The 27,878-nt window shown below is 44.3% G+C and overlaps 1 protein-coding gene across 1 annotated transcript in view; it reads left to right on the forward strand.

Moving 5' to 3' along the window:
- The window catches only part of LOC116589841 (proline-rich proteoglycan 2-like), a 91,951-nt gene that overhangs the window by 1,358 nt on the left and 62,715 nt on the right, over positions 1 to 27,878 (forward strand). The window contains exon 2 of the mRNA XM_032341508.1: positions 25,717 to 26,402. Within this exon, the coding sequence (XP_032197399.1) occupies positions 25,717 to 26,402 (686 nt within the window). The remainder of the gene's footprint in view (positions 1 to 25,716; positions 26,403 to 27,878) is intronic.

A 27,878-nucleotide genomic window follows, 5' to 3' on the forward strand; every position in this document is an offset into this window, starting at 1 on the left:
GATCACAAATAGGCAGAGAGACAGGCAGAGAGAGAGGGGGAAGCAGGCTCACCGTTGAGCAGAGAACCCGATGTGGGGCTCAATCCCAGGATCCTGAGACCATGACCTGAGCTGAAGGCAGAGGCTTAACCCACTGAGCCACCCAGGTGCCCCAATGAAGCTTTTTTAAGAAACAGAAATGAATGAAACAGAAGGGGTGGAAATCCAACCAGGATATAAACGTAGAGGGCAGAAGATGGTTTTCATGGTTCTCTTTTGGGTTGTAATTTCCTCCAGAGAACTAGACACAGAAGCTGAATCTTGTCCCCTGTGGTATCCAGCTCTCCTTGTGATATGCTCCATGCTCAGATTACCAGCTCAGCTTGTGTCTGGGAGACACAAGCTCAAGTCTGAGAACCTCAAGACCAAAGTACCGCATTACTTGGTAGTACTTTGAAGGCTTGGGAGAAAGCATGATCATTCCTCTAGCACCGGCTTACTAGTATAAATACTGAAAGAGCCAGGTGCCACCTTCCTCTTCAATGGGAGATTTTCAACCCTATAACACTAACCCATAGTCTTTAAAATTTCTGGCCTCCTGAGATATCTTTTCCCTTTAATAACAAGAATTAATCACTCTAACATCTGTTACACATGCTCTGAAAACTCCAGTTTAGACTAGATTTCCAGAGAAATTACATTTTTTGGACACTTATTGCAACAAATACCTTGATGATTGCTTCCTTCTCCCCATCTTATCTCCAGGACATCCTAGTCACCTCTGACCCTGCTCCCCCTCATGCATCTGATGGTGCTTTTTTCTTCTTCCTTCCGCAAAGCCCATGTTACTTTGCAAGACATTTTACCGATGGTGTGGTAAGAACAGAGGTTGCAACACAGAAAGGACTTAAGAGTGAGTGTTAGACATAGTTATGAAAAGGGTGTTAGAAAGCAGGCATTTGCACACTGCTCGTGGGAGAGCAATTTGGCAATTTTATCGAAATAACAGATGCACATCCCCAATGGTCCAGCGGCTCTTCTAAAAATTGATCTAAATCATATATATGTGTGTATTTATACACACACATATACTTATATTTGAAAAATAATGTATGCAAAAAGTATTCAATGCAGCCTCATCTATAAGTTTTTAAAAACTGATAACAATTCAAACGTCTATCAGCAAGATAATGATTAAATTACAGATGACTTTGCTCTTTGTGTATTGATATGAAAATATCTCCAAAACTAGTTATTAAGGGGGAAAAGCAAGATGCATAACACTGAGCCTAATATACTCCCATTTATAAACCAAAAAAAAGGAGCAAAAGTACATGCAGATATTTGTTCATATATGCGGAGAATAGTTCCAACACCTCCTGAGGGAAGGACAAGAAGCCAGTGACTGCTGACTATTGAAGGGGACCTGGGTGGTTGCAGGACCAGCTAGAAGAGACACAATTTGTATAGTTCAAATTTGAAACCACATAACAAGGACTACCTATTCTACCCCTGCATCACATAATGTAAATGAATATATGCTTTTAAATGATATATAACATATGGATATGTTTTATATATACACACATATATACATTTATCCACAAATAGACAAAATGGAGTATGGTTCATTGCCATACATTTATCCACAAATATACAAAATGGAGTGTGGTTCGTTGCCATTCTGCAAGCCTCCCAGCTACGTACCACCCTCCTCTCTTAGACTTACCCCAGAACCCCTTTTTTCCTTCTCTTCTACTCAGTTCAGGACTGACATCCCTCTTTCTTTGTCCTCAGGGGAATATTGTCTCAGTCCCATCATCCTATCTGATGGAGCACCTGAGCTCCTTACCCATTCCTTATCTCCTTCGGACAGAACTGATCTAATCTTTCATCAGCAGGAAGGTTGTTACAGAGTTTCCCTAAACAGATGTTGACTGCTCCTGATTGCTACCTTTAGGTATCCAAAGAGTCTGTAGATTATTTGAACTCTGAGTTTTCTCTGAACAAATCTCAAGCCAAATTATTAAGCCAGCCTCTCTAAGAGTCTCTGAAAGGGGAAGGGCTGGTTCCCTTTCCTTTTTCCTGGTAACACTGAAAGAAAAGTTCTTATCCATCCATCTCTGCGAGCAGCTCTGATTTTTGGCCTATGCATAAATTCACATGGGATAGGGTAGTGTCACAGGTTTAACATTTCGTTTGTGATTTGTAAAAAATTATTTGTAAGCTTAGAAAGGCATTTCCCACACACACAAAAAAAGGCACTTCCCATGTGGAGATTAGCCATTCAAATATTTTCTGCATTTATTGTTTCAGCTTTTACATTGGATTATTTAGTCCAACTGGAATTTGTCTTGGGGAACATAGGGGAAGTAGTTCCTAACTTTATTTCACCTCAGAATAATTAACCAGTTATCCCAGCACTAACATTCTCCCTTTCCTCAGGCACTTGTGATGCCTTCTTCATTGTAGACCATTTTTTAAAAATATACACTTGAAGCTCTGTTTCTAGCTTGTTTATTTTGATTGGTTGAGATCTGTATTTGTGGAGTAGTTGAAGATGATTCCGAATAATTTATGTTTTAAAATTTTATAACATGGAAGAAAGACAAATTACCTGCAGAGAACAAAGGGGCAGGGTAACAGTGAGAACATAGGGAGGGGGATGGTTAAGAAAAGGTAGGGCACATGTGTGATGGGGAGCCATTTAGAGTTGAAGCCCTGAGCTACGCTAATAGCTGAACTGTGGCTGCAGAACATCAAATTATAAGAGAAAAATTCTGGCATGGTGACCCTCTGGAGTTCACAGCTGTCTGGGAACAGGATCAGAGGAATCATATGTATTAACCACGCATTCATTCAACAAATATATACTTAGAGCCTCCTATGTATCAGGTAAGACATTCACTCCTGAGTCTAAAGCAGTGAACAAAAAGATAGCTTTCTGTCTCACAGAGTCTATTGGAACTGGAGAGAGAAATGGTGCCCCTGGACAAGAATACATTGTCAGTGGGGGTTATACATCTTGCTTTTTCTCTTAAGATAGCCATTGTGGGTGACTGTCCATTTTTGGCAGTGCAAAACATGAATCTCCTTCTTATAATTGAGTTATTGCTCACTGTCTTGGGTAGCGTTGCCTAGAAATCAAACCTGAGAATGGGATTCTTGTGCATGTGATTTAGTGGGAAGCGTTCCTAGAAAAGGGGGAGTGAGGAAAATAGGACAGGACATAGGAGCAGCTAAGCAGGAATGTGGTCTACCTGGAGACAAGCTTTGGCCTGAACCCACTGGTAGCCCCAAACCATAAATTGCAACCCAGAATTGGTTCCACCTTGAAGCTGAGGTGCCGTTTTCAAATGCTGGTAGCAGTCAAATATTGTGGAAGTCTACTTCCACAAGATTGAGCAGCCTAATTTCCAAGGTTGTGATGGTTACTCTTACATAGAGTAAATTTCAACAAAAGGAAGTAATTGGAGGATGAGTATACCAGCCAGGTAGAGAAAACCTTGGTGAGATCTCAGAAACACGACCTACATTCACCAAGTGAGACTTACACTTGCCTTAACCATAAATCTAACTTGAGTACTAGAGGAACCCCACCTCTAGACCTATGGGTCTCTTTGTCCTAAGGTTAGCAAAAGCCATAAAAGCCTAGACTAAGCCATAACTCTAAATCTATTTTTTCAACCCTAGACCTACGTTAGCCCTAAATCTAATCCTAGCCCCAATTGTAACCCTGACTTTACCCATATCCCAAACATAATTCTATCACTAGGTTAACCTAAGCCCCAGCCCTTTCTCCAAGCTGAGCTCTGATCCTAAACCCTAACCTTAACCGCAGTTACAGCTCTGATCCCATGTCCTAGTCCTATGGTTCTCTTTATTCTTTCTTGGTTTTTTTAAAGCCCAGTTCCCCAGTCTTTCCAATATTTCTGTGAACTTCCCTGTATCTTATCAATATATTCGTATTTTATTTAATCAGAGTCCATTTCTGTTGCTTTCCGTTAAGAGCCCTGACTAATATGGGAAATGATCCCAAGAGTAGATGCAGACTAAAGAAAAACCCTAAAATTTCAGAGTAAATGTGGGGTAGATATCAGGTCTGCCTGGGGACCAACATGATGAGATCTAGCTCATTTTAAGGGTAGGAATTTGGCAACCCGTAGAAAAAGAGGGAAAATGAGGATTGCAATTATTATCTGTAGTCACCTGGGATGGATACTCAATTGAAAAAAGGCTTGAGAGTAAAAAGCCATTGCTGCAGGATTCACACACACACACACACACACACACACACACACCACAAATTGTTTAAGACCTGTGGCTTGAGATAGCGTCTACTAATGGGGCTGGACAGTGTTAAGTTCCTAAATTCTTAGTTTGAAGCATGGAATAAAACCTCAGGAACCTGTATGACTATGATTAAAGAATCTCTTATTTCAAAGCTACATGACTTAAATTGGAAAAAAAAACTGTGGATTGCGAATTATATCAGCCGAATTTATAGCCTATTTTCTTAGTTGATTGAAACTGGTCTCACTGGTGACCTAGTGTGTTTTAATGCCAAAAGCCCCAAGTTATAAAATATAAATCAAAAGTTCTCAAACTTTCTGGTGTTGGGATGTCTTTCCACTCTCAAAAATTATTCAAGACCCTGGGACTGGGCGCCTGGGTGGCTCAGTGGATTAAAGCCTCTGCCTTCAGCTCAGGTCATGATCTCTGGGTCCTGGGATTGAAACCCGCATCGGGGTCTCCGCTCAGCAGGAAGCCTACTTCCCCCTCTCTCTCTGCCTGCCTATCTGCCTATGGGTGATCTCCCTCTTTCTGTCAAATAAATAAATAAAATCTTTTTTAAAAAATTATTGAAGACCCCAGATTTTGTGTGCATAGCTATTGATATTAATCATGTCAACAATTCAAACTCAGAAATTTAAGAAAAGTATTCATGTAATAGTATTTAACTAAAGAATAAATCCCTTACCTTTTCACAATAACATATTTTGATAAGCATAACTATTTTCCAAAGAAAAAATTTAGTGAGGAAGATAGCATTGTTTTGTAAATCTCTTTAGGGTCTAGCTTAAATGGAGAGAGCTGGATTCTCACTCGTGCCTCTGCACTCAGTCTGCGGAGAGGTCATGTCACAGAGCCTCTGGAAAACTTCACAGTCTACTCATGAGAAAATGAGAGTAGAAAAGGCAGGTGGCCCCGTGTTTTACTGTGAAAATAGGTCTGAGCTTGTACATACCCTAAAAGGAGCTCAGAGACCCCCGGGGGTCCCTGCACCGTACTTTGAGAGCCATTGATAAAGAGAAAGGGCTCCAAAGACTTTAAGAGGGGACCTAATCATCCCTTTGTATGTGTCCCAATAGAATCCAGAAGACCCTTACTTCACTAAATCCTTGAGAAATATATTGGGAGAGAAGTATAAACATTTTTTAAGATTTTTTTTTTATTTATTTGATAGAGAGAGAGAATACAAGCGGGGGAGGGGGAGAGGGAGAAGCAGGCTTCCTTCTTTCCTTCCTTCGCAGGAAGCCTTCGTTCGTTTCCTTCGTTCCTTCCTTTCCTTCGTTCGTTTCCTTTCTTCCTTCCTTCCTTCGCAGGAAGCCTGACAGTGGCTGGATCCCATCATGACCCAAGCCAAAGCCAGAGGCTTAACGACTGAGCCACCCAGGCACTCCTAAACATGTTTTAAAAGCACTTGAGTGGCTTTTCTCCATAGACTGTAGAGTGGGCAATGTTTGTTTCTATGGGAATGGCGGGACCCCAGGAAGGTCTGATCACGCAGCTCTTGACTGCAAAGAGTCAAGATGGTCATGGTTATCATGAGAGCCAGCAGGGATGGTGAGACTAAAGAGAATGTGCTCACCTCAGGGATATTTAAGTGGGGCTACTTAATGGTGTAATCTGTACTACTAACATAGATAACTGTGTACTAAGTACTATTTGATCTGTATGACCCTCCCTCCCCCCCACAAAAATGTTTAAGTCTAAAAAACAGAGGTGTAATTTGAAACACCATGATGGAAAATCATGGCCCCTCACCCAAGTGCCACACCAAAGACAGACCAGGAGTCTTCAAATGAGGAGGAGGCCCAAATGCCCATGAGAAGAAAATACTTCCACCAGACCCAGAAACTGTGTGTCTTCCTCCTGGTATTTTCCAAAAAGACTTGAAACCATTGATCAAAGTAACAGTGCACCAGGGAAAGGGAAATTCCTGGACTGTCAGGGGACACTTGGCACTGGCTTTGAAGTAACAAACCCAGACTGACTTTTAACAGAAGACGTTGCAAAATGACAATGGATTACCACAGGCTTCGTCAGTTGGTGTCTTAAAATTGCACTTGCTTTTCCAGATGTGGTTTCCTTACTGGAGTAAGCATCTGGTGTGTAACTTGTTATTTGGCAAGTGCATTTTTAAAAGATTTTATCTATTTATTTATTTGAGAGAGAGAGCATGAGAGGGGAGAAGTCAGAGGGAGAAGCAGACTCCCTGCTGAGCAGGGAGACAGATACAGGGGCTCCATCCCAGGGCTTCAGGATCATGCTCTGAGCGGGAGGCAGTTGCTTAACAAATGGAGCACCCCAGATGCCCTGGCAAATGCATTTTTCTTTATCTCTTGACATGGGGGGGAGGGGGAAATCAGGGTGTTTTTTTTTTTTTTTTTTCACCTGATAAGGTAAGTAGTGGACTTTCAAATTTTGCCTCAGGGTTATACGCACTCTGGCTCTGTGCCACAGTTTAGCTCATAGCGACATTGACCCTCTCATCATCCTACAGGATATCACACAGTTTCATTATATTGAAGCCATAATGCTGATAAAATCAGGAAAGATGGAAATAACAGGTCCGCTAGATTTCCTGGTAATACATATTTACCCTGTGAGAGTAGGGTATGAATCTTAAGAAGCCCTAAGAAAACCCAGATACCTTTTATTTGATTGAATTTTCCTATAAGCCAGGGGTCCCTACTTCAAAGCCAGGAGGAAATTACCCCACCTTGTATCTCTACCACTAAAAAAGATGCACAATGTTTGCTGGACCTCTTTGGATTTCTGAAGCAAAATATTCAGATGTGTTACTCTGAGTCTGCTAACTTATATGAAAAGGATGCCAAATTTGAGTGGAACCAGGAACCAAAGAAGCTCTCCAGCCTGTCCAGGCCAATGAGCAAAGAGTTCTGGGATTTGGTCCACATACTCCAATGGATGCGATGCTGTTCAAGTGTTGGTGTCTTAAAATTGCACTTGCTTTTCCAGATGTGGTTTCCTTACTGGAGTAAGTATCTGGGCCTCCTCCTCATTTGAAGACTCCTGGTCTGTCAAATGGATCCTGTAGTCAGCTCTGACTACACTAGCCCAGGGCTAGTGCCCATGAATTTGAAACAGAGCACCCTCTCTCCATCAGGTAACCAGCTTTGAGAAACAGTTCTTCGAGGCCCCTGGTAGATACCATTAGATAGTAAGTAACCTTGGGATATGAGACGCTTATCATGAACTGAGTTTTAGGATCCACCAAACCACTAAGATGGGTGTGTCCAGTGTTAGTACCACCTTGTTAATTGTAGGTCCTGAAGGCATCAGTGAGCTGCCTGAGCAGGTTGGTTAAACTCCCAGCATGACAACTCTTGATGCATAGAAACCCTCCCTTTTTAAAAAAATCGCTTTAGTTTTTAAGTAATCTCAACTCCCAACATAGGGCTCTAACTCACGACCCTAAGATAAAGAGTGCTCTACCAACTAAGCCAGCCAGAAGACCCTAGAAACCCCTTTTTAACCCACACTTTTTCCTCTTGGGGAGTTCCTTTTGACCAGTTGACGGTTGAAGGAAAATTCAAGGCTGGCTTATATTGTTCTCTGCAAGGTTTCTTGGAACCCACCGGAAGTGGGCTGCCTTAGCATTGCAGGTATGAAAGACAAAGAAGGATGGTTTTGAAAACTAAAGGAAAGAAAATCCTCCCAGTGAGGGAACTTTTAAAGAGTGAATCCACTTTTCTAAATAGAGAAAAGCCCAGAAATAAAGAGCAAACACGATTCATGGGCAGTGTGTAATGGTCACAAGAAGTGAAAGCTTCCTTAGACATCATTCCTCTCTTGTAATCTTATTCTGATACACTTACTGCAACACTCTCCTGCACACTCCTCCACTGTGCCCCCTCCAGGCACTTCTGCTCTGCCCTCTAAACCTACAGCCCATCATCAGCCAAAGCCCCTGGCTGTTCCCTAAACACCTAGCTGCTCCTACCAACCTCTCAGGCATTTTTCTCCCACACCACAATGGTTTTGTCATCCTTCACCGCTCTCAGCTTCTTTTTACTTTCCCAATCACTAAAATTACTCTCCTGTGTCTACCCTAAACTACCCCGATCCTACCTCTCTTTCTTCATTAAACCCAATTGGAAAAAACTAACTTGGGTGAAATCCAACTTTCTTCTTCCCTTTATGCCAACATGAAGCAGAGGATTGTGGTCAGGGGAAAATATCACACTGATCGAGCTCTATTTAAATTTATAACCCACGCATCTAAAATGGTCCTTCAGACCTCCAGGAATTCCTACATTTTCTTAGACGATTCACTTCTTCCCTTTTTGAGCAGTTCCTCTCTCCTGCAGCTTCTGATGTTCTCATCACTACCCTCACTCTCAGTGGAAATATTGAATCAACCACTTACACCTATCTGAATCCATGAGCCCTCTCCCCACCTTACACAGTGGATGGGAGGCGCCACTCCTCCTGCCCCCGCCATACACACTTGTTCCCCTAATCCATCCTCTCTCTCCTACATCATCAATTTGCTCCTCCAGCATTAACTTAATATATTTTATTTTTTTCTCTCACTAGATGCAATTTCATGAAAATAAATTGGGAAATTTGATGAAATTGTTGTATTTTTACCAAAATTCAGACTCACAACATGGCCTCAAACATAGAAAATTTTAATAAAATAATAACCAAAGAATATATTGAAAAATTTACAAAAGACCTGGAGTCCCTCAAAAAGCTAAGTCAAGGTTCGTTTTGTTAACTCAGCTTCATGAATAATTTGTACATTTTTAAAAAAGATTTTATTTATTTATTTGAGCACAAGATAGCACAAGTACGAGCATGAGTGAGGGGGAGCAACAGAGGGAGAGGGAGAAGCAGACTCCCCGGGGAGCAGAGAGCCCAATGGGGGACTCGATTCCGTCACCCTGAGATCAAGACCTGAGCTGAAGATAGACACTTAACTGACTGAGCCACCCAGACACCCAATAACATGTACCTTTTAAATTGTAGTATAGTTGACACACACATGTTCCATTAGTTTCAGGTGTACATTGCAGTGGTTGCACAGCCTATACCTCATGCTCTGCTCACCACACGTGCAGCTCCCATCTGTCACGGTGCAGCTCTACTAAGATACCATTGACTGGATTTCCTATGCTGTGCCTTTTATTTCTGTGACTTACTCATTCTAGAACTGGAAGCCTGTACCTCCCACCTGACCCATCCCTCCACCCTGCTCCCCTCTGGCAACCACCAGTTCGTTCTCCGTATTTATGGGTCTGTTTCTGCCTCGTTTGTTCGTTTTGTTTTGTTTTTTAGATTCCACTTGCAACTGAAATCATATGGCATTTGTCTTTCCGTAACTTATTTCACGTAGCATAATACCAAAACTCGGTACATTTTAGGTAACTTGTCAGAAAAGGACTTCTCGCCTTTTAGAGAGACACACTGAAATATTTATAAATGAGATGATATGTTGTCTGGGATTGGGATTTGCTTCAAAATAATTTAAAGGATGAGGGAATTGGGTGAGAATGGAAAAAGGTGGGCTCTGCCCTGATCCTTGTTGAAGTTGGCGATGAATACATGGAATCCATTATACAACTCTATTTTCATATTCAGAAATTTTTTTATAGTTTCTTAAAAAAAAACTGCTGAATCTGTTGGTGATGACTGTTGGAATTTCAGGCCTCTAGAGATATATTATCCACATCATCTCTTTATAAAGAGGAAGAAGGGGTGCCTGGGTGGCTCAGTGGGTTAAGCCTCTGCCCTCAGCTCAGGTCATGGTCTCAGGGTCCTGGAATCGAGCCCCACATCAGGCTCTCTGCTCAGTAGGGAGCCTGCTTCCCCCTATCTCTCTGCCTGCCTCTCTGCCTACTTGTGATCTCTATCTCTTCTGTCTGACAAGTAAATAAGTATAAACCTTTAAAAATAAATCAAAATAAATAAAAATAAAAAGGGGAAAGAGAGGGGGCTCCTGGATGTCTCAGTTGGTGGAGCATGTGACTCTTGATCTCGGGGTCATGAGTTCAAGCCCTACCTTGGATGTAGAGATTACTTAAAAATAAAATCTTTTACGGCACTTGAGTGGCTCAGTTAGTTAAATGACTGCCTTCAGCTCAGGTCGTGATCCTGGGGCCTTGGGATAGAGCCTTGTACTGCTGAGCGGGGAGTCTGTCTCTCCCTCTCCATTAGCCTCTTCCTCAGCTCATGTTCTCCTTCTCAAATAAATGAAAAATCTTTAAAAAATTTTTTAAATCTTTCAAAAAATTTAGAAAATATAAAAAGAGGAAGAGAAACTAAGAAGAAATTAGAGAAACAAGGAACACTTAGGGAACCCTTTTTATTTATTTATTTATTTATTTATTTATTTATTTATTTAAAGATTTTATTTATTTATTTGACAGAGAGAGATCACAAGTAGGCAGAGAGGCAGGCAGAGAGAGAGGAGGAAGCAGGCTCCCTGCTGAGCAGAGAGCCCGATGCGGGACTCGATCCCAGGACCCTGAGATCATGACCTGAGCCGAAGGCAGCGGCTTAACCCACTGAGCCACCCAGGCGCCCAGGGAACCCTTTTTAAAAGTGTTTTCTCTGAATTGTTCAGAATTTTGCCTGAAACTCATGTCACGGTGGGCACTATGGCATTGTTCTGTTTTTCAGTTCTCAGTTTCATGCTATTCCTGTTCTTGTCAATTCCTATGACAGAAACAATCCTGTATTTTGCTTTCTGGTTAGAATTAGTAGCCCTTGATGGTTTTCTCAATTGTCTTGGATATTCTTATGTATTTGTCCTTCCCTATGAACTGAAAGATATAAAATAAAATAAAATAAAAATTTCCCTGGCGTCTGATTGGTTTAACATAAAACCAACTGATCAGGGATGCCTGGATGGCTCAGTTGGTTAAAGCAGCTGTGTTCAGCTCAGGTCACCATCCTGGGATCCTGGGATAGAGCCCAGCGTGGGGCTGCCCACTCAGCGGAGGGCCCGCTTCTCCCTCTCCCTCCACCTTCCACTCTGCCTACTTGTGCTCTCTCTCTAACTCTCTGTCAAATAAATAAATAAAATCTTTTTTAAAAAAATCCACTGATCAATTTGGGGGGATAAATGACATATCACAACAACAACTCTTTCCATCTGGTGAGCTTGGCTTACATGTAATGACTGTCCTTGGGTCTTTGTGAACTCTAATTAAACTTGACAAGCCCTACATTAGTTGTGCTTGGCTGGACATCGGGGGGTCTCCAGGTGGCCTTGACTGAAGAGATCCAGAGAGGCCAGAGGCCCAAGTGAGTCATCTGCAGGCCCAGCACAAGAGGTGACAAGAATAGCCAGATGGCTTTTCGGAAAATGTAAGCACTCAGATTTACCAGGGGAAGGGTAGAACTTCCTGTAGATAGGTGTGCGCTGGACTCAGGCTAGGTGTGAACGGACTGAGAAAGGCGCGTGTAAGCAGTTAAGGACACTGCTCTTGTGTTAGTAGTATCACCAAAGCTTTCTGTTTATGTTTCCATTTCTTAATGTATTGTGCCTTCTACTGTTATATGTTTGCCCTTCCTAGGACTGTCAGTGTTTTAAAAATCATACTCCTAGGATGCCTAGGTGGCTCAGTTGGTTAAGCGTCTGCCTTCAGCTCAGGTCATGATCCCAGACTTGTGAGATCGAGCCCCTCAACTCCTTGCTCAGTGGGGAGCCTGCTTCTTCCTCTCCCTCTGTCGGCTGCTCCCCCTTCTTGTGCTCTTCTCTCTCTTTGACAAATAAATAAATTTTTAAAAATCTTTTAAAAAAAAGAATCATATTGTTTTTGGTGTCTTTTGTAAAGCCCAGAAAGCTGGACTTTCCTTTACCCAGTCTGAGAGTCTTCTCTTTCTGAGGGAGGATTTAACCTTTTGAAGTTTCCTATGATCCCCAGTTACACAGTGGCCTTCTTCTGGTCATGTTCTGTGTTTGACTTTATTATGCTTTATCGTCATTCTCCTCTCTTGCTTTGCCTATGTGGCAGCTACTTTAATTCCTCCAGCAATAAGTGAGCCCATCTACAAAATATGTCTTTTTTTCTCCAAAATCATGCATTACCCAGGACCAAATCTTTAGACTTACCTTCCCTTTAAAAATGTTTTTAAAATGTGTTTTTATTTTATTAAAGTATAGTTGGCATACAATGTTCCCCTAGTTTCAGATATAAGACAGAATGATTCAACTTCTCCATACGTTATGCACTGTTCCCCACAAGTGTCCATCACCACACCTATGGTGCTCTACCTATGGTACCATTGACTATATCCCCCTGACATGTTCATTCCATAATGAGAAGCCTGGACCTCCCCTTCCCCTTCACCCATTTGCCCATCCCCCTGTCCCCCAAGACTTAATTTCCTTCTCTAACTTCCTCCCTCTCCACGGATTTTGTGGAAATTGTACTTTCATTTCAAGTTATTAATTTTATTTATATTTAAATAATTTCTTCACAACCAGTGCATTAAACATTCTCATCATATTATTAAAAGTTATTTTGACTTTAGGGGTACCTGAGTGGCTCAGTCGGTTAAGTGTCTGCCTACGGCTCATGTCATGGTCCTGGGGTCCTGGGATGGAGCCCCACCTTGGGCTCCCCACTCAGTGGGGAATCTGCTTCTTCCTCTCCCTCTGCCCTCTCCCCAGCTCATGCTCTTGGACATACACTCTCTCTCAAATAATCAAACAAAACCTTTTTTTAAAAAGTTGTTTTGACTTTAAATGGTACCTACCAGTTTTGATGTTACCATTATTTTTTAAATAAACTTACTTTGGAATTGTTTTAGATTCATAGAAAAATGACGAAGATAGCATGAACACTTCTCATGCCCCACACCCAGTTTTCTCTGTTAACATCTTAGGATGGCATGCTTGTCACAAATATTGAGACATAACTAAAGTCCACATTTTACTCAGATTTCTTTAGTTTTTACCAAATTTCCAGGAGCTCATCCAAAATACTGAGTTTAGTTTAGTTGTTGGGTCTCTTAGTTGTTGTGGCTTCTCTTGGTTGTGACCGTTTCTCACACTTTCCTTGTTTTGATGACCTTGACAGTTTTGAAGAACACTGGTTGGGTATTTTTAGAACATCAATCAGTTGAGGTCTGTCTGATGTATTTCTTATGATTAGACTGGGGTTATGGGTTAAGGAAGGAGGACCACAGAGGTGAAGTGCCCTTCTCATCACATCATATCAGGGGTACCTGCTGTCAACACGACATGTCACTGTTGACATAGGTCTTGTTCACCTGGTGGAGGCGGTATTTACCATGTTTCCCCACTGTAAAGTAACTCTTTTCCTCTTTCTGTATGGAACTCTCTGGAAGGAAGTCACTATATTTAGCCCACACTTCCAGAGTGGGGAGTTATGCACCAACCCCCTTGAGAATGGAGATCTACATACTTTATTTGGAATTCTTCTGCATGGGAGATTTTTCTCTTGCTTCCCGTGTATTTGCTTATTCAATCATTTATTTATGCCAGTATGTATTCATGGCTATTTAATTTGTACTTTGGGTTATAATCCAAATGACTCAATACCACTTTATTTTTTGCTCAAATTGTCTCAGCTTTGACCATTTGGAATTCTTATAGCTGACTCCTGGTCCCATTGACATAACCCATCACTGTGGGTTTTGTTTTGTCCTTTGAGCACTTCTTTTTCTTTTTTTTTTTTTTAGATTGGTTTATTTATTTTAGGGGCTCCTGGGTGGCTCAGTCGGTTAAATGTCTGCCTCTGGCTCAGGTCATGATCTCAGGGTCCTGGGATCCAGCCCTGGGATTGAGCTGAGCAGGGAGCCTGCTTCTCCCTCTCTTCCCTGTTTGTGTGCTCTCTAGCTATCTGTCCCTCAGTCTCTCTTGAACAAATATAACCTTAAAAAAAAAAAAGATTTATTGGGGTGCCTGGGTGGCTCAGTGGGTTAAAGCCTCTACCTTTGGCTCAGGTCATGAGCCTAGAGTCCTGGGATTGAGCCCCACATCAGGCTCTCTGCTCGGCGGGGAGCCTGCTTCTCCCTCTCTCTCTGCCTGCCTCTCTGCCTACTTGTGATCTCTGTCAAATAAATAAATAAAAATTTTTTTAAAGATTTATTTATTTATTTATTTATTTTTAAATGATTTTATTTATTTATTTGAGAGAGAGAGAGCAAGCACGAGAGGAGAGAGATCAGCAGGAGAAGCAGACTCCCCACTGAGCAGGGAGTCCGATGCGGGACTCGATCCCAGGACTCCAGGATCATGACCTGAGCCGAAGGCAGTCGCCCAACCAACTGAGCCACCCAGGCGCCCCTATTTATTTATTTTAGAGAGAGACAGAACGAGGAGGGAGGAGGGCACGAGGGAGAGGGAGAGGGAATCTCAAGCAGACTCCACAGTGAGCACAAAGTCCAACTTGGAGCTTCATGCCACGACCCTGAGCCAAAGATCAAGAGTCAGACACTTACCCCACTGTGCCACCCTGCAACCCAAACACATATGACATTTTCTCATTGTTTTACATGTCGTCTGTTAGCTTCTTTATTTGCATTTATGTTTGTTTGTTTTCCTAGAGTACATCCTCAAGTCAGATTGATGCCTTGTTTTGATAAATAACCATATATTTGTAAAATTTTAAAGGTAAATATGAAAGAAATTGAAACAGGTTGTAAAACTTTCATAACAATTGAGACAGGGAGGAAAAGAATAACATGCGTTCTCTCCAGCAACCTTTTGAAGTGGAAGGGGAAGGAGGAAGCAAGGACTTCATCAGTTGCCTTGAGTTGTGTGTCATCTCTTCCGTTTGGCACCGGGATGTGCACCCCCCACGGAGGCTTCACACGGGGCTTCTGAATGGAAGCAAACCCCAGTTTGAGTTCTTCTCAGGAAGAAGATGCACCCTCTTTACAGCCTGTCCAAGATGACGAGCCGTGGATGCTCCTGCACTGGGCCTTTGCCTTTGTGCTTTTGTCAGCAAGAACTTCATCCCATGTGGAGTGGGGTGGCTTTGTGTCTTGTCCCATGCGATAATTCAAGTCAAACGAAAGCCATGAGCACTTCGTGTTCCTGAAAACCCTTCTTTGTCGCCTCAGCTAACAGACAGGCTTAGGTTTTGGGGGGTTTTGTTTGTTTGTTTGTTTGTTTGTTTTTTAAGAGTTTGCTGCTACTGCTCTACCATCAATATAATTGGTCTGTGTTGGGGGGCTGGAGGAAGAGAGCAAACTGTTTCCGCCCTGCCGTATTCCATTACCTAACTCCGCTTCATCTGTGCCAAGGTCTTACATCCTACATGGAGGCTGTGCTTACAGGCTTATTTATTCCTAAACTCCAGTCAGAGAAACGGGAGTCTGTTCAAGTTGGGTCAACTACTTTCTGTTGCTGAATGTGATAAATTTAGTAACAGCAGGGGAAAATGTTCTACTTGCTGATGCTGAGCTCTGCGAGACTGTTACTTTTGTTTTCTTTTCATAGCCCTTGCAGCGCAGAAACCACTGACCCTGTTTCTCCTCACCTTATTTCCCAGTTTGACATAATCACGGTATCTAAAGCAGTTTCCATGGATGTTCTTTGCTTGCTTTGACAGTACAGAGTCTGCGCTAACAAACATTGACCAAGATGCATAACAGTCATGGCAGGGTAAGTGTCTTAGTCTGGGTGCCCCCCAAAAGAAACTCCAGGGATTTCAAGCTACTTATTTGGCGATCCCAAGAAACTTGGGCAGAAGAGCAGAGAAGTGAGACAGAGAAAGAAAGATAGCCAATGAAGGACGTTTTATCAAGCAAAAATAACTGGAACTTAATCACGTGGAAGAAGTCGGGCAGCCAACACAAAATTGACATTGTCCTAAGGGGCAAGGCAATGGAGACTTCTGGAATAGGGTCTTCAATATCCCCAAACTTCTAGGCTGTCCTACTGAGCAGAACAGCCTTCAATTGCCAGAAAAAGTGGAAGAGATGCAGGTGCTGGCTACTGACACGGGCTGCACTAAACTGTGAGGGGGACAGGGAAATTCCAGCTGTGTCCCTCACAACACGTTTTTCCAATTAAGTTAATTCAGATGACAGGATAGTGGGATGAACCTTTACCTTGCCTGAGCCTAAGTACCAGCATCTTTCCTTGGTAACAGACCCCACCCCTGATCCCGTATGGTCATATGACCCAGCCCGGCCAATCAGATCACCTTATGCCTCCTCATGAAGAATAAAGTGAACTAAAACCATAGCTTATACTTTGAATTAGTAAAGCAATTTTTTCTTTATAATTTTTAAAGTAAATCAAATGAAAATGCATCTTTTGTGGTGTGCGTGTGTGTGTTTGCACCTGTTCTTCAGACCTTCCCTGCCCCCCGTGGCAGAAAATGCTAGCTGGGTATCAAAATCTGTTTCCCCTTTCTTCCTGGTTGCTCAGCTAGATGACATTGCCCAGCTTCCCTCTAGTGACTGTGGCCATGTAACTAAGACCTTTCACCAGTGAAACTGGAGTGGAAGTGGTTTGTGTGTTCCTGCCAGGCCTGGCTCATAGAACCTCCCCTGCAGGTTCCTCCACGCTCTCTCCCCCAGCCCTTCACTGAGTTGGGCCATGCCCTGCGTGACCCAAGATGGTGGAGCCAGAGTTTGCCCATTCAGTCCACAATCAGTCCCTTAGTGTAATACATGGAACAGAGCTCCTCTACCAGTCTGGAATTACACTCAATTGTTACTTGAGCAAAAGACAAACCACTGTGTCGAACTGTTACATTTTACATTTACTTACTACATCAGTTTATCCCACTCAAACTAATACGCTCCCTGACATCTCCCCTTGGACCTCCGAGGACCCTGGATGAAGAATCCATGCTCAGGGGGAAATGAAACAAAGCATAAATATATACCACTAGGAAACAGGCAACTAGGAGAATATTGGCCACACGTAAAATATCATGTACCAGAAAATCTTCAAGGTATATGAATTTGAAAAGACTTAGATGGGAGTAAGTAAAGAATTAAAATAGCAGAGATAGTTTCCTATCAGGATAAACTGACAGTGACATCCCAGAGTCATCCAGTAAAATGTGGATTCCTAGGACTTGGAGATAAGAAGTCGTTTTATGACAATATTAGCCAATAGGAATGAATATACCATAATCAGAAAATCATATAGGATACTCATTCCCTTGAGAATAATACTGTAGATCTTGAGAAAAAATAGGGTCTTGCAGGGTTTGGATAGATGGTCACTTCATAATGGGTTGTAGAAGAGAAGTTAAGGAAAGTCAGGACATATTCTCAAGGGTTTTTTGTTTGTTTGTTTGTTTTTAAGATTTTACTTATTTATTTGAGAGAGAGACAGAAAGAAAGAGCATGAGACGGGAGAAGGTCAGAGGGAGAAGCAGACTCCCGATGGAGCAGGGAGCCTGATGCGGGACTCGATCCCAGAAGACGCTTAATAACTGAGCCACCCAGGCGCCCTCTCAAGGTCTTTTAACACTGATGTAAAAACCAGAAATTACTATATTCTCCACCTCCAATAAGACAATGAAATGTTAATCAGTGAGTGTACTTTGGGTCAGATGGTTCTTTGGTAAGAGTCCGAAGGATGGATCATTCGACAAATAATTATTGAACAACTACTTTGTTCTAGACATTGTGTCAAGATTATACCTAGGAATAAAACTACCTTGTGAATCGAGAGAAGGCAGAAAATAAACAGCAATGAGTACATGTTATAATGTGTTGAATAAGAAAAAATAGAAGAGAGCAAGGGGAATTGGGGTGCCTAAGGGCCTTGCTGGGAAGGTGATGGGAAGGGCCATGTGGAGGAAGAGAATTTGGGGCAAAGGGAACAGTGTGCAATGCTGAGGTGAGAGTGTCTTTGGGTGTTCAGGGAATAGCAAAGAGATCATTATGCCTGTGGAGTGAAGGGAGTGAGTTGGAGAGAAGAGGGAAATGAGGCTGGGAGGTGGGGGGTGCAGACCGTGTAGATCTTATGGACAACTGGAAAGATATTTGCTTATTTTCTGGGGGAAATGGGGAGGTATTGGAGGGTTTTGAGAGAGGAGGACCATGAAATGAGCCACATTTTACAAGGATATTGGCTCTTGCGTTGACAATGGACTCTGGGGGAAAGGAGAGGATGAGAGGGGAGCAAGCAAGGTTTGGGGAGGTTCTTGCAGGGCTCCAGGGGAAATGGAGCAGGTTGAAAGCAATGAAGGTGGTGAGAAGTAGATTCTGAATTGTATCTGAAAGGTAGAACCAACAGAATCCCCAATAGGTTGGGAACAAAGAGAGAAGTTTAAAATGATTATAAGGTTTTTGGCCTGAGCAACTGAACTCTAAAAGACCGGGAGAGTAGAACTACTTGGGACAAGGCCAGCAGCTCACGTTGGCGCATCAGAGGGTTGAGATGACTGCTAGACATCCAGACAGAAGTGCCAGTTAGGCAGTTTGTTTACATGAGTCTGGAGTTCAGGAGGGAGAGTCAGGACTGGAAGTGTAAAGTTGGAAGTTATCCACGTATACATGGTGTTTACAGCATCAGGACTAACACCAGCTATTAAAGAAGGTTTTGATATAAATCTATTTTTTTCTTACTTCCCACGAGCAGCTGGTCGGCATTATAAACACAAGGCTACGCATCTTGATCCTAGGGTTCTTTCCCACCCCAATCCTAACCTCCCCATTCTTCCATTCTTCCAAGACTGGTTGATTCTCCTTTTCTTCACAGGACAAAAGCAAAGTGTTGAATCAATCATAGGGGGCTAGAAGCCTGGATTGATTCTGATTTTGTCAATAGTGTGTGACTTTGGGTAAATTAATTTCTCCGAGGCTCCAGTTTTCTTATTTATAAATTGCAGATGTTAATGGCTATCACACAGACTTGCTGTAGAGATTCAATGAAGTGATGTCAGTTCTTAGTACAGTGCTTGGTGCATATATGTGCTCAGTAAATGTCAGATTAAAACCCTGCGATAAGGGCCACCTGGTGGTGTAGTCAGTTGGTAAACTGACTCTTGGTTTTGGCTCAGGTTGTGATCTCAGGGTCCTGGGGTCCAGCCCTATGTCAGGCTCTGCACTCGGCATGGAGTCTGCTTGGGATTCTCCTTCCCCACTCCCTCTACCTCTGTCTCAAATAAATAAACAAATCTTAATAAAAACAAACAAACCAATCCTGGGATAAGACATTCAGTGACAACGTGGGTGTGGATATAACAGGATTGGATTTTTGTTCTTGTTCTGGCAGGTTCAAGTTCTTTTCTTGGAGGATGTGTGTGTGGGAGGTGGTTATACATGAGGAGCCTATGATCATTTGGGGGTGCTCTCAGTTCAGTTAACCTGAAGCTTTATTCATGACTCCCTAGATATTTATTAAATGAATAGAAAACATTTTCCTTTTTTTTGGTCACATAGTAGCCATGAAATATTTACTAGAAATACTGATTTTTTAATAAAGATTTTATTTATTTATTTGACAGACAGAGATCACAAGTAGGCAGAGAGACGGGCAGAGAGAAAGGAGGGGAAGCAGGCTCCCTGCTGAGCAGAGAGCCCGATGCGGGGCTTGATCCCAGGACCCTGGGATCACAACCTGAGCCGAAGGCAGAGGCTTTAACCCACTGAGCCACCCAGGCGCCCCAAGAAATACTGATTTTTTACAAAAAGATTTTATTTATTTATTTGGGAGAGAGCATGAGAGCACGAGCCAGGGGGAGGGGCGGAGGGAAAGGGAGAAGCAGACTTCCTGCTGAGCGGGGAGCCCCGCTTGGGGCTCCATCCCAGGACCCCAGGATTGTGACCCGAACTGAAGGTAGACGCTCAACCAACTGAGCTGCCCTGGCACTCCAGAAATACTGATTTTAATTAACCTTCAGTTTTGTGACCCTATGCTACACCCTACCAGTTGAATTTGCAGGGGCCTGCTTATATGACGTGGGATTTTAGCATGTTCCCGAAGTATTACTTGTAGCAGTAGTGGAGATGGAAGTGGAGGTTGTGGGTGAGCCCTGCCGTCTGGCTCTGAAGTGCCATCTGGGTTTCCTCAAACTGGCACACAGGCCACAGTCTGGCTCTTCCCTGAAATCCCAGCAGCGCCAGCTACTGTCTTTCTTGCCTCTGGGCCCTTTCCTGATGCTGCCCTTTGCCCCTTGCATGATTGGTTCCTGTTCCTCTTCTGGGTCACCTCCTTGGACAGATCCTCCCTGACCAGCTGGTCTATTATAAATCCTCCTATGATTCTATTTCCAGTGCCTGCATGCTTTTCTTCTCAGCATGTGTCACAAACTAATTGAAGGTGCATATAGAGCATATTGTCTGAGTCTTCTACTGGAGTGAAAGATTCACAGGGCCAAGACTGTACCTTTTTTGTTCACTATCACTCTAACCTATCCAATACCCAGTGCACATACAAGTGGGCATGTAAACACACACCCATTGTTGATAAATGACTTATTTACATACTTTAACAATTTCCTCCATAGTTCACTCATTCTGGGTCAATTGATTGAGCATCTACTATGAGTCAGGTCCTATTGTTGCTGCTTGGAATGCAGCAACGAACAAAGCAAGCAAAAATCTCTGCCCGGAGGCTGCTTTTCTGCTGGTGAATCTGAGCATTTTGTATATATGTATGTCCCCGTGATACCTTCTCAGTTCACTCTTTTGTTCAGTGCCCACTTGGCCAATGGGAGCTTGGAGCTGGTGGATAAATGCTCCCTTCTTCCGTCTTGCATCCTTTTTTTTCAAAGATTCATTTATTTATTTTAGCGAGAGCACAGGGGGAGGGACATGGGAAGAGGGAGCGATAACCCCAAGCTGACTCCATGATGAGCACAGAGCCTGGTGTGGGGCTTGATCTCACAACCCTGAGATCATGACCTGAGCCAAAACCAAAAGTCAGATACTTAACCAAGTGTACCCCCCAGGTGTCCCCATGTCTTGCATTCTATGCAATTCCTCAGAGGGTGCCGGGAGGACTGAGCCCTACTTGCTCATAGAGGAGACCACCTAGATTAAGCATCCTTGGGTGGGTTTTCTCTCCCTGCCTGTTTCATTCTTTCTGGCCCTGATTCCTTTTCCTACCCCTGTTCCATGCAATCACTTCCCCAAAGAAACTACCTGCTCTTGAGTCCTCCTTTAACACTGCTTTTGAGGAGAACCCAAGCCAACAAAGCTAACGTTTTAATTCTTTTGTCAAGACATTTTCTGCATGTCCATCATGGGTCCCTGGTTGTATTTTGGGTTTCTAAAGGGCAGGAATTACATATATATATATATATTTTCCCCATAGCTACTTATTCAGGGCCTGGCAAATATCAGTGAACATATGCTGATTTTAATTTGATTTGACAGAAGGAAAGAATACAGTGCCTATCTGTGCCCTAAGGGAGGCCCAAGTCACTTCTGGTGTAGAGACCTATGCCCGATGTTGGGTAAGGCTGGGACCTGCCAGGCAATTAGTACTTTCTCTTCTGTATACCCATCTAGCTGCCCTCTTACGTCACTGCACCCTTGACTTCCAGAAGCAGCAGGTCACCAGCTGCTGAAGTAGCTCAGGGCACACAGCTGGGGGCTCACTCAAGGGGTCCTGCCTGCCACCTGCTCCTACCAAGCTGGGGATGGCAGAAGGAAACCAGCCCCTCCTCCTCCAGGGTGGGATACATGCGTCTGTCATCTGGTGCTGGAAACAGGATGTCAGGACCCTGTGCCCACAGGGCCACAGTCAGGGAGTCAAAATGAATGAATGGATGACTTCAAAATTTGGCACCAATCTTGACTGCACCTCATGGATATAGAGAGTGACAGGCAGCTGGTAAAGGTGCAAAGAGCATTGGACGTATTTGGCAGACAAGAGTTGTAGTTATGGGTCTACCACTAATTGGATGCTCCTTTGGTCATGTACCACTTTTCTGCCCGCAGTTTCCTGAAAATGAGAAGGTTGGACTAGATGATGTCAAAGATCCCCCAGCTCTAGGATTCTTAAATTACAGAATTGGAAGGAACCTGATCTGTCAGTGATATATCAAATAGTCAAATAGTTTATCAAATAGCTTATTATTATTTTATTTTTACTTATTTATATTATTTATTTTATTTTAATTATTATTATTTTTTAGTTAAAAAACATATTGCTAACAGCCCCATGTCTACTCTAAACCCACAAGGAGATAGCACCAGCGCATTTGCTCTTACACACTCCCAGTTAGCCCTGCCTACATACATACCAATCTGGCATATATTCGATCACTTCTTTTGTAAATGAATTTTTTAAAAAAGGTTTTATTTATTTTTAAGTAATTTCCACACCCAGTGTGGGGCTCGAACTCACAACCCCGAGATCAAGAGTTGCATTCTCTAGCAACCAAGGCAGCCAGGCGTCTTTGTAATTGAAATTTCTGTTGAGATAATTGTAGATTCACATTTAACCACAGGAAATAATACACTTTGCACAGTTTCCTCATTGATCACATTTTGAAAACCTTGGTATGTTATTACAGCTAGAATGTTAACATTGATACAACCTACCTCTTATTCAGATTTCCCCAGTCTTACTTGTACTTATTTCAGTGTATGTCAGTTCTATATAAATTTGATCACTTGCTCTAAGACCACAAGTTCTAAAAGCAGAAGAATCTTGTGTCCCCCTTTTATAGATGCACCTTGCCTTCCTCCCATCCAACCACATCCCCTGCTTGGTTTCTCAAAAAGTATTTTTATTTGGAAATAATTTCAAACGTACAGACATGTTTCAGTACATCCTGTACCCAGATTCACTGATTGTTAATATCTTGCCCATTTATTTTATTGTTTTTCCTATCAATATGTTTTTTTCTGAGTCCCTTGAAGTTGCACACATCATGCTTGCACAATACTTTAGTGTGTATTTCTAAGAATGGGGATAGTCTTCTACATGAACATGGTCCAAGTTATCAACAGCAGTGAATTTAACATTGAGCCAATAATTTACTATCAGGATTCCAACTTTGTCCGCTGAAATATTCTTTCCAGCATTTTCCCTCCTCCAGTACAGGATTCAGATTAGGACAAGGTATCCCATTAAGTTGTCATGTCTTTTTTAGCAGCCTTTAATTTGGAACATATAACCTCCTTCTGTCCTTTTTTTTCTTTTTCTTTTTTCTAATGTACATATGGTAATGTTTATTTATTTATTTTTATTGTTAGTCACCATTCAGTACATCATTAGTTTTTGATGTAGTGTCCATGCCACTCATGCCATCCTAAATACCCATCACCAGGCTCACCCATTCCTCTATCCCCTCACTTCTAAAACCCTCAGTTTGTTTCCCGGAATCCACAGTCTCTCATGCTTCATCTCCCCTTCTGATTCACCCCAATTCACTTTTCCTTTTCTTCTCCTAATGTCCTCTATGCTATTCCTTATGTTCCACATGTAAGTGAAACCGTAATTGACTTTCTCTGCTTGACTTATTTCACTTAGCATAATCTCCTTTAGTCCTGTTCATGTTGACGCAGAAGTTGGGTATTCATCCTTTCTGATGGCTGAGTAATATTCCACTGTGTATATGGACCACATCTTTATCCATTCATCTATTGAAGGACATCCCAGCTCTTTCCAGTTTGGCTATTGTGGATATTGCTGCTATGAACATTGGGGTGCATATAGCCCTTCTTTTCACTACCTCTGTATCTTTGGGGTGAGTACCGGTAGTGCAATTGCTGGGTCATAGGGTAGCTCTATTTTTAATTTTTTAAAAAGATTTTATTTATTTGACAGAGAGAGACACAGCAAGAAAGGGACTATAAGCAGGGGGAGCGTGAGAGGGAGAAGCAGGCTTCTGGCCAAGCAGGGAGCCCAGTGCGGGGCTCAATCTCAGGACCCTGGGATCATGACCTGAGGAGAAGGCAGACCCTTAATGACTGGGCCACCCAGGCGCTGCTATTTTTAATTTTTTGAGGAAACTCCACACTGTTTTCCAAAGTGGTTGCTCCAATTTGCATTCCCCCCAACAGCGTAAGGAGGTTCCCCTTTCTCCACGACTTCTCCAATATTAGTTGTTTCTTGCCTTGTCGATTTTTGCATTCTAACAGGTATAAGATAGTATCTCAATGTGATTTTGATTTGAATTTCCCTGATGGCTACTGATAATGAACACTTTTTCATGGGTCTGTTAGCCATTTGTATGTCTTCTTTAGAGAAGTGTCTGCTTATGTCTTCTGCCAATTTTTTGACCCAATTGTTTTTTGGGTGTTGAGTTTGAGATTCTTTACAGATCTTGGATATCAGCCCCTTTGTCTTAGTGTCATTTGTATATCTTCTCCCATTCTGGGGGATACCTCTTTGTTTTTTTGACTGTTTCCTTTCCTGTGCAGAAGCTTCCTATTTTGATGAAGTCCCAAAAGTTCATTTTTGCTTTTGTTTCCCTTGCCTTTGGAGATAGGTCTTGAAAGTCCAATGTGGGACTTGAACTCACTACTCTGGGATCAAGACCTGAGCTGAAACCAAAAGTCAGACACTTCATTAACTGAGCCACCTGGACTCCCCTCTTTTGTCTTTTTGACGTTGACACATTTGAAGAATACAGTCTCTGCCCCTTTTTACTAGATGTTCCTCATTTGGGGTTTTTCTGAGGTTTCATCATCGTCAGGTTCAGGTTATGCAGTTCCCCCGGAATACTGCGTAGTCAGTGAAACGTTCTGAGGACATGGTACCCGTCTACTCTCATTCATGATGTTAATTTTGATCACCTGGTCAAGGTGTTGTCTGCCGGCTCCTTTGTAAATATTTCCCCCTTGCTATTAATGAGCCTAAACCATCAATGGAGAGACATTAAGCGAAGCAAATATCTGCTCTTCAATTAAATCCGCTCTAGTGTTAGCATCGGGGGATGATTCTTGCCTGAAAGAATCTTCACGGTACACTTCAAGTCTTCTTCCAGTATTTGAAACCAGGTTTTCTATGGCTCAGCTTTCTTACGCCTTTGGTTTTGGTTAGAGTCCTCTCCGTGCCTTCCCAACATCCTCTATGACCTTTGGGCAGAGAAGGGGCCAAAGTAGTACACTCAGCAGCCCTAAGTGGAAATGAGCTAATTGGGTTGTTTCGAGTTAAACTGTCCATTGGTGATTTGCATAATATATCGGCCTGTGAGCACTTACTTCCTGGATCCTTTTCTGATTCCGCGCCCCGCCCCCCAACCCTCGGCCTTCCCGGACCTAGAGATCGGTGGCATTTTTTTCAGACTGTCCATTGACATACCCCTCCTCCACCGCCAATCCCCAGCGCTCGGCAGTGTCCTTCCTCTGCTTGAGCCTCAGGTTTGCTTCCTAGGAGAACGCCCAACCTGCAGGAACGCGTCTGGACGTCAACTGCTTTAGTGGTAAGCAGCGCACGTGCTCCCGGTAGACTGAACCTAGACGGACGCCGAAAAGCGCTAGAAGTAAGCGCTCGGGGAGCTGTGTACAGGTTTCCCCCACAGGTATTCGAATCGACCGGCACTTTCCCAAGCCCCGCGGCGCAGGTAAAAGCGGGGGGCGGGACCAGGACCGCGGCTGCAGGGCAGAGGGGCGCGGCTCCCGGCGCAACCCGCGCGCTCCGCGGGGCGTGCATCCTGGAGGGCCGCCCGCAGGTGGCGGCGCAGGCCGGCGGGCGGGCGGGGCGGTAGAAGGGGAGGGCTCGGCGCGCGTCGGGCGGTGACGGCAGCGCGGAGGGGAGGTGCGAGCCGCCTGCCCGCGGGGGAGCCATGGCGAGAGGCCGCGCCGCGGCGCCCGCATCAGTGCCCGCGTCTGCAGCAGCGCCCCCGCCCGCCGCCCCGGGGCCCACCCCGCCGCCGTGCCCGCGCGCCCCGAGCCCGTGACGCCCGCGCGCCACGAGTGAGGCGCCCCCGGAGAGGGGCTGCGCGCGGGAGGGAGCGCGGGGCAGCCGGAGCACCTAGACGACCCCCGCGTCCCGGAACCGCGGACCCCGAGCCCTCGAGCGCCAAGTCGGCGGCGAGCAGCAGGAGGAGGGGGCGCCGAAGCCGAACCCAGCCGCGTGCACCCCTGTGCCGCCCGGCCGGCAGCTGCGGAGGGAACGGGAGCCGCCGGGCGGCCGGGGCCGGGCCGAGGACAACGAAGAGGAGGCGGCCGACAGAACCAAGCTCCCGGAGAGCCCCGCGCGGGAGGCCCCCGGGACCGCGCCTGCGACGGGGCCGCGCTCCGTGCGCCTCGCTCGGGTAAGACCCGGGGCCGCGCATCGGGCCCGGCGGGTGGGTGGGGAGGGACACCAGTGTTCGTGGAGTCGGGGCGCGTGATGCGGTGTTGGCGGCGGCGGGAGAGGCCGGGCTCCGGGACCCTGAGGCAGTACCCCTCCTGCATTGACCGCACCTGAGGGAGACCCTCGCGGGGCCTCAAAAGGTGCCCGTAGCCATGGTGTCGGTCACACCGCGTGGCCCGGATTCCGGGTTTCGGCACTCGGAGATGACAGTGAGGCGACCTTCAGAGAGCCCCGATCTGAGCCAGGCCAGAGAGTGAGCAGCACCCCGGTTCCCACTCACCCGCAAAACTAATGTAAATTACATCATCTGAGTGTGTCTGGGACAGAACGTGTGGCTTTTAGGAACCTTCCTTTCAATTCTGAGAGTTAACAAGTTTACTTTTGTCACTTTTTGACATGGGTTTTTATTTATTTATTTATTTATTTAAAAGATTTTATTTATTTATTTGACAGAGAGAGACCACAAGTAGATGGAGAGAGAGGCAGGCAGAGAGAGAGAGAGGGAAGCAGGCTCCCCGCCAAGCAGAGAGCCCGATGCGGGACTCGATCCCAGGACCCTGAGATCGTGACCTGAGCCGAAGGCAGCAGCTTAACCCACTGAGCCACCCAGGCGCCCCGGACATGGGTTTTTAAATCGTTTTCGAATCTTCAAGGTCAGCCTATTGCAGGTGAAAACAAATGTGATGAAGTGTGGTTTCTTCTTTTGTTAAGTTGTGTTTAGGGAAGCTCAGCTGCTCCCAGGCCAGCCTCTGTGCTTCAAGCCCTTCCCTGCACTTGCTCAGAAACCGAAATCAGCCTTCACTTTGAGCGCCTCCGAAGTGTAAGTGGTTTGGCCTCCGTTTGCTTTTTTTAAAACAGTTTTCTGATTTTCTTCCCCAGAACTTAATGGCTTCAAACAAATATGTAACTGTTGCCTGCAAGTGTGTAGGCTGGATGGGTACCCTTTCCTGGAGCATCTTTTGTTTATTTGCGGCAGGGATAAACAAGGGATATCAGACAGGGGGACAAGCTAGGAACAGGGTCCTTTTCAGTTTGCAACTGCAAGAGCAGCAGAGAGGTGGTTGGCAAGATTGAGCAATGCTCAGTCCTGTGCAGTCTGCACTGGGGAGGGTCAATGCCCCCCTCCCCCTGCGCCAGACAGGACGTTTGCCTGGCAGGTTCAGAGTTGGATCTGGAGTGACAGATGATACCTTCCTCTTTTTCCTGGTTTGGAAAGATCACACTTGTGTGCCCTTTGATCTCTGACCCTAGTTTTATCACAGAGGTGCCCTGACAAACATAGGCCACCTGGAGAGCCGAGCAGGACTGGGGGTTGCTGAGCTGGGTTAGAAAGCCCAGCAGGTTTGGCAAGAGTTGGGTCTCAGCTTGACCCCAGCATGAGCCTGTTCCTGTTCAACTCCCCAGGGGCCTGTGAGATTTGGTTTCCCATCCCCAG

The sequence above is a fragment of the Mustela erminea genome, chromosome 1 (assembly GCF_009829155.1).
Source record: "Mustela erminea isolate mMusErm1 chromosome 1, mMusErm1.Pri, whole genome shotgun sequence".
NCBI classification, from domain to species: Eukaryota; Metazoa; Chordata; class Mammalia; order Carnivora; family Mustelidae; genus Mustela; species Mustela erminea.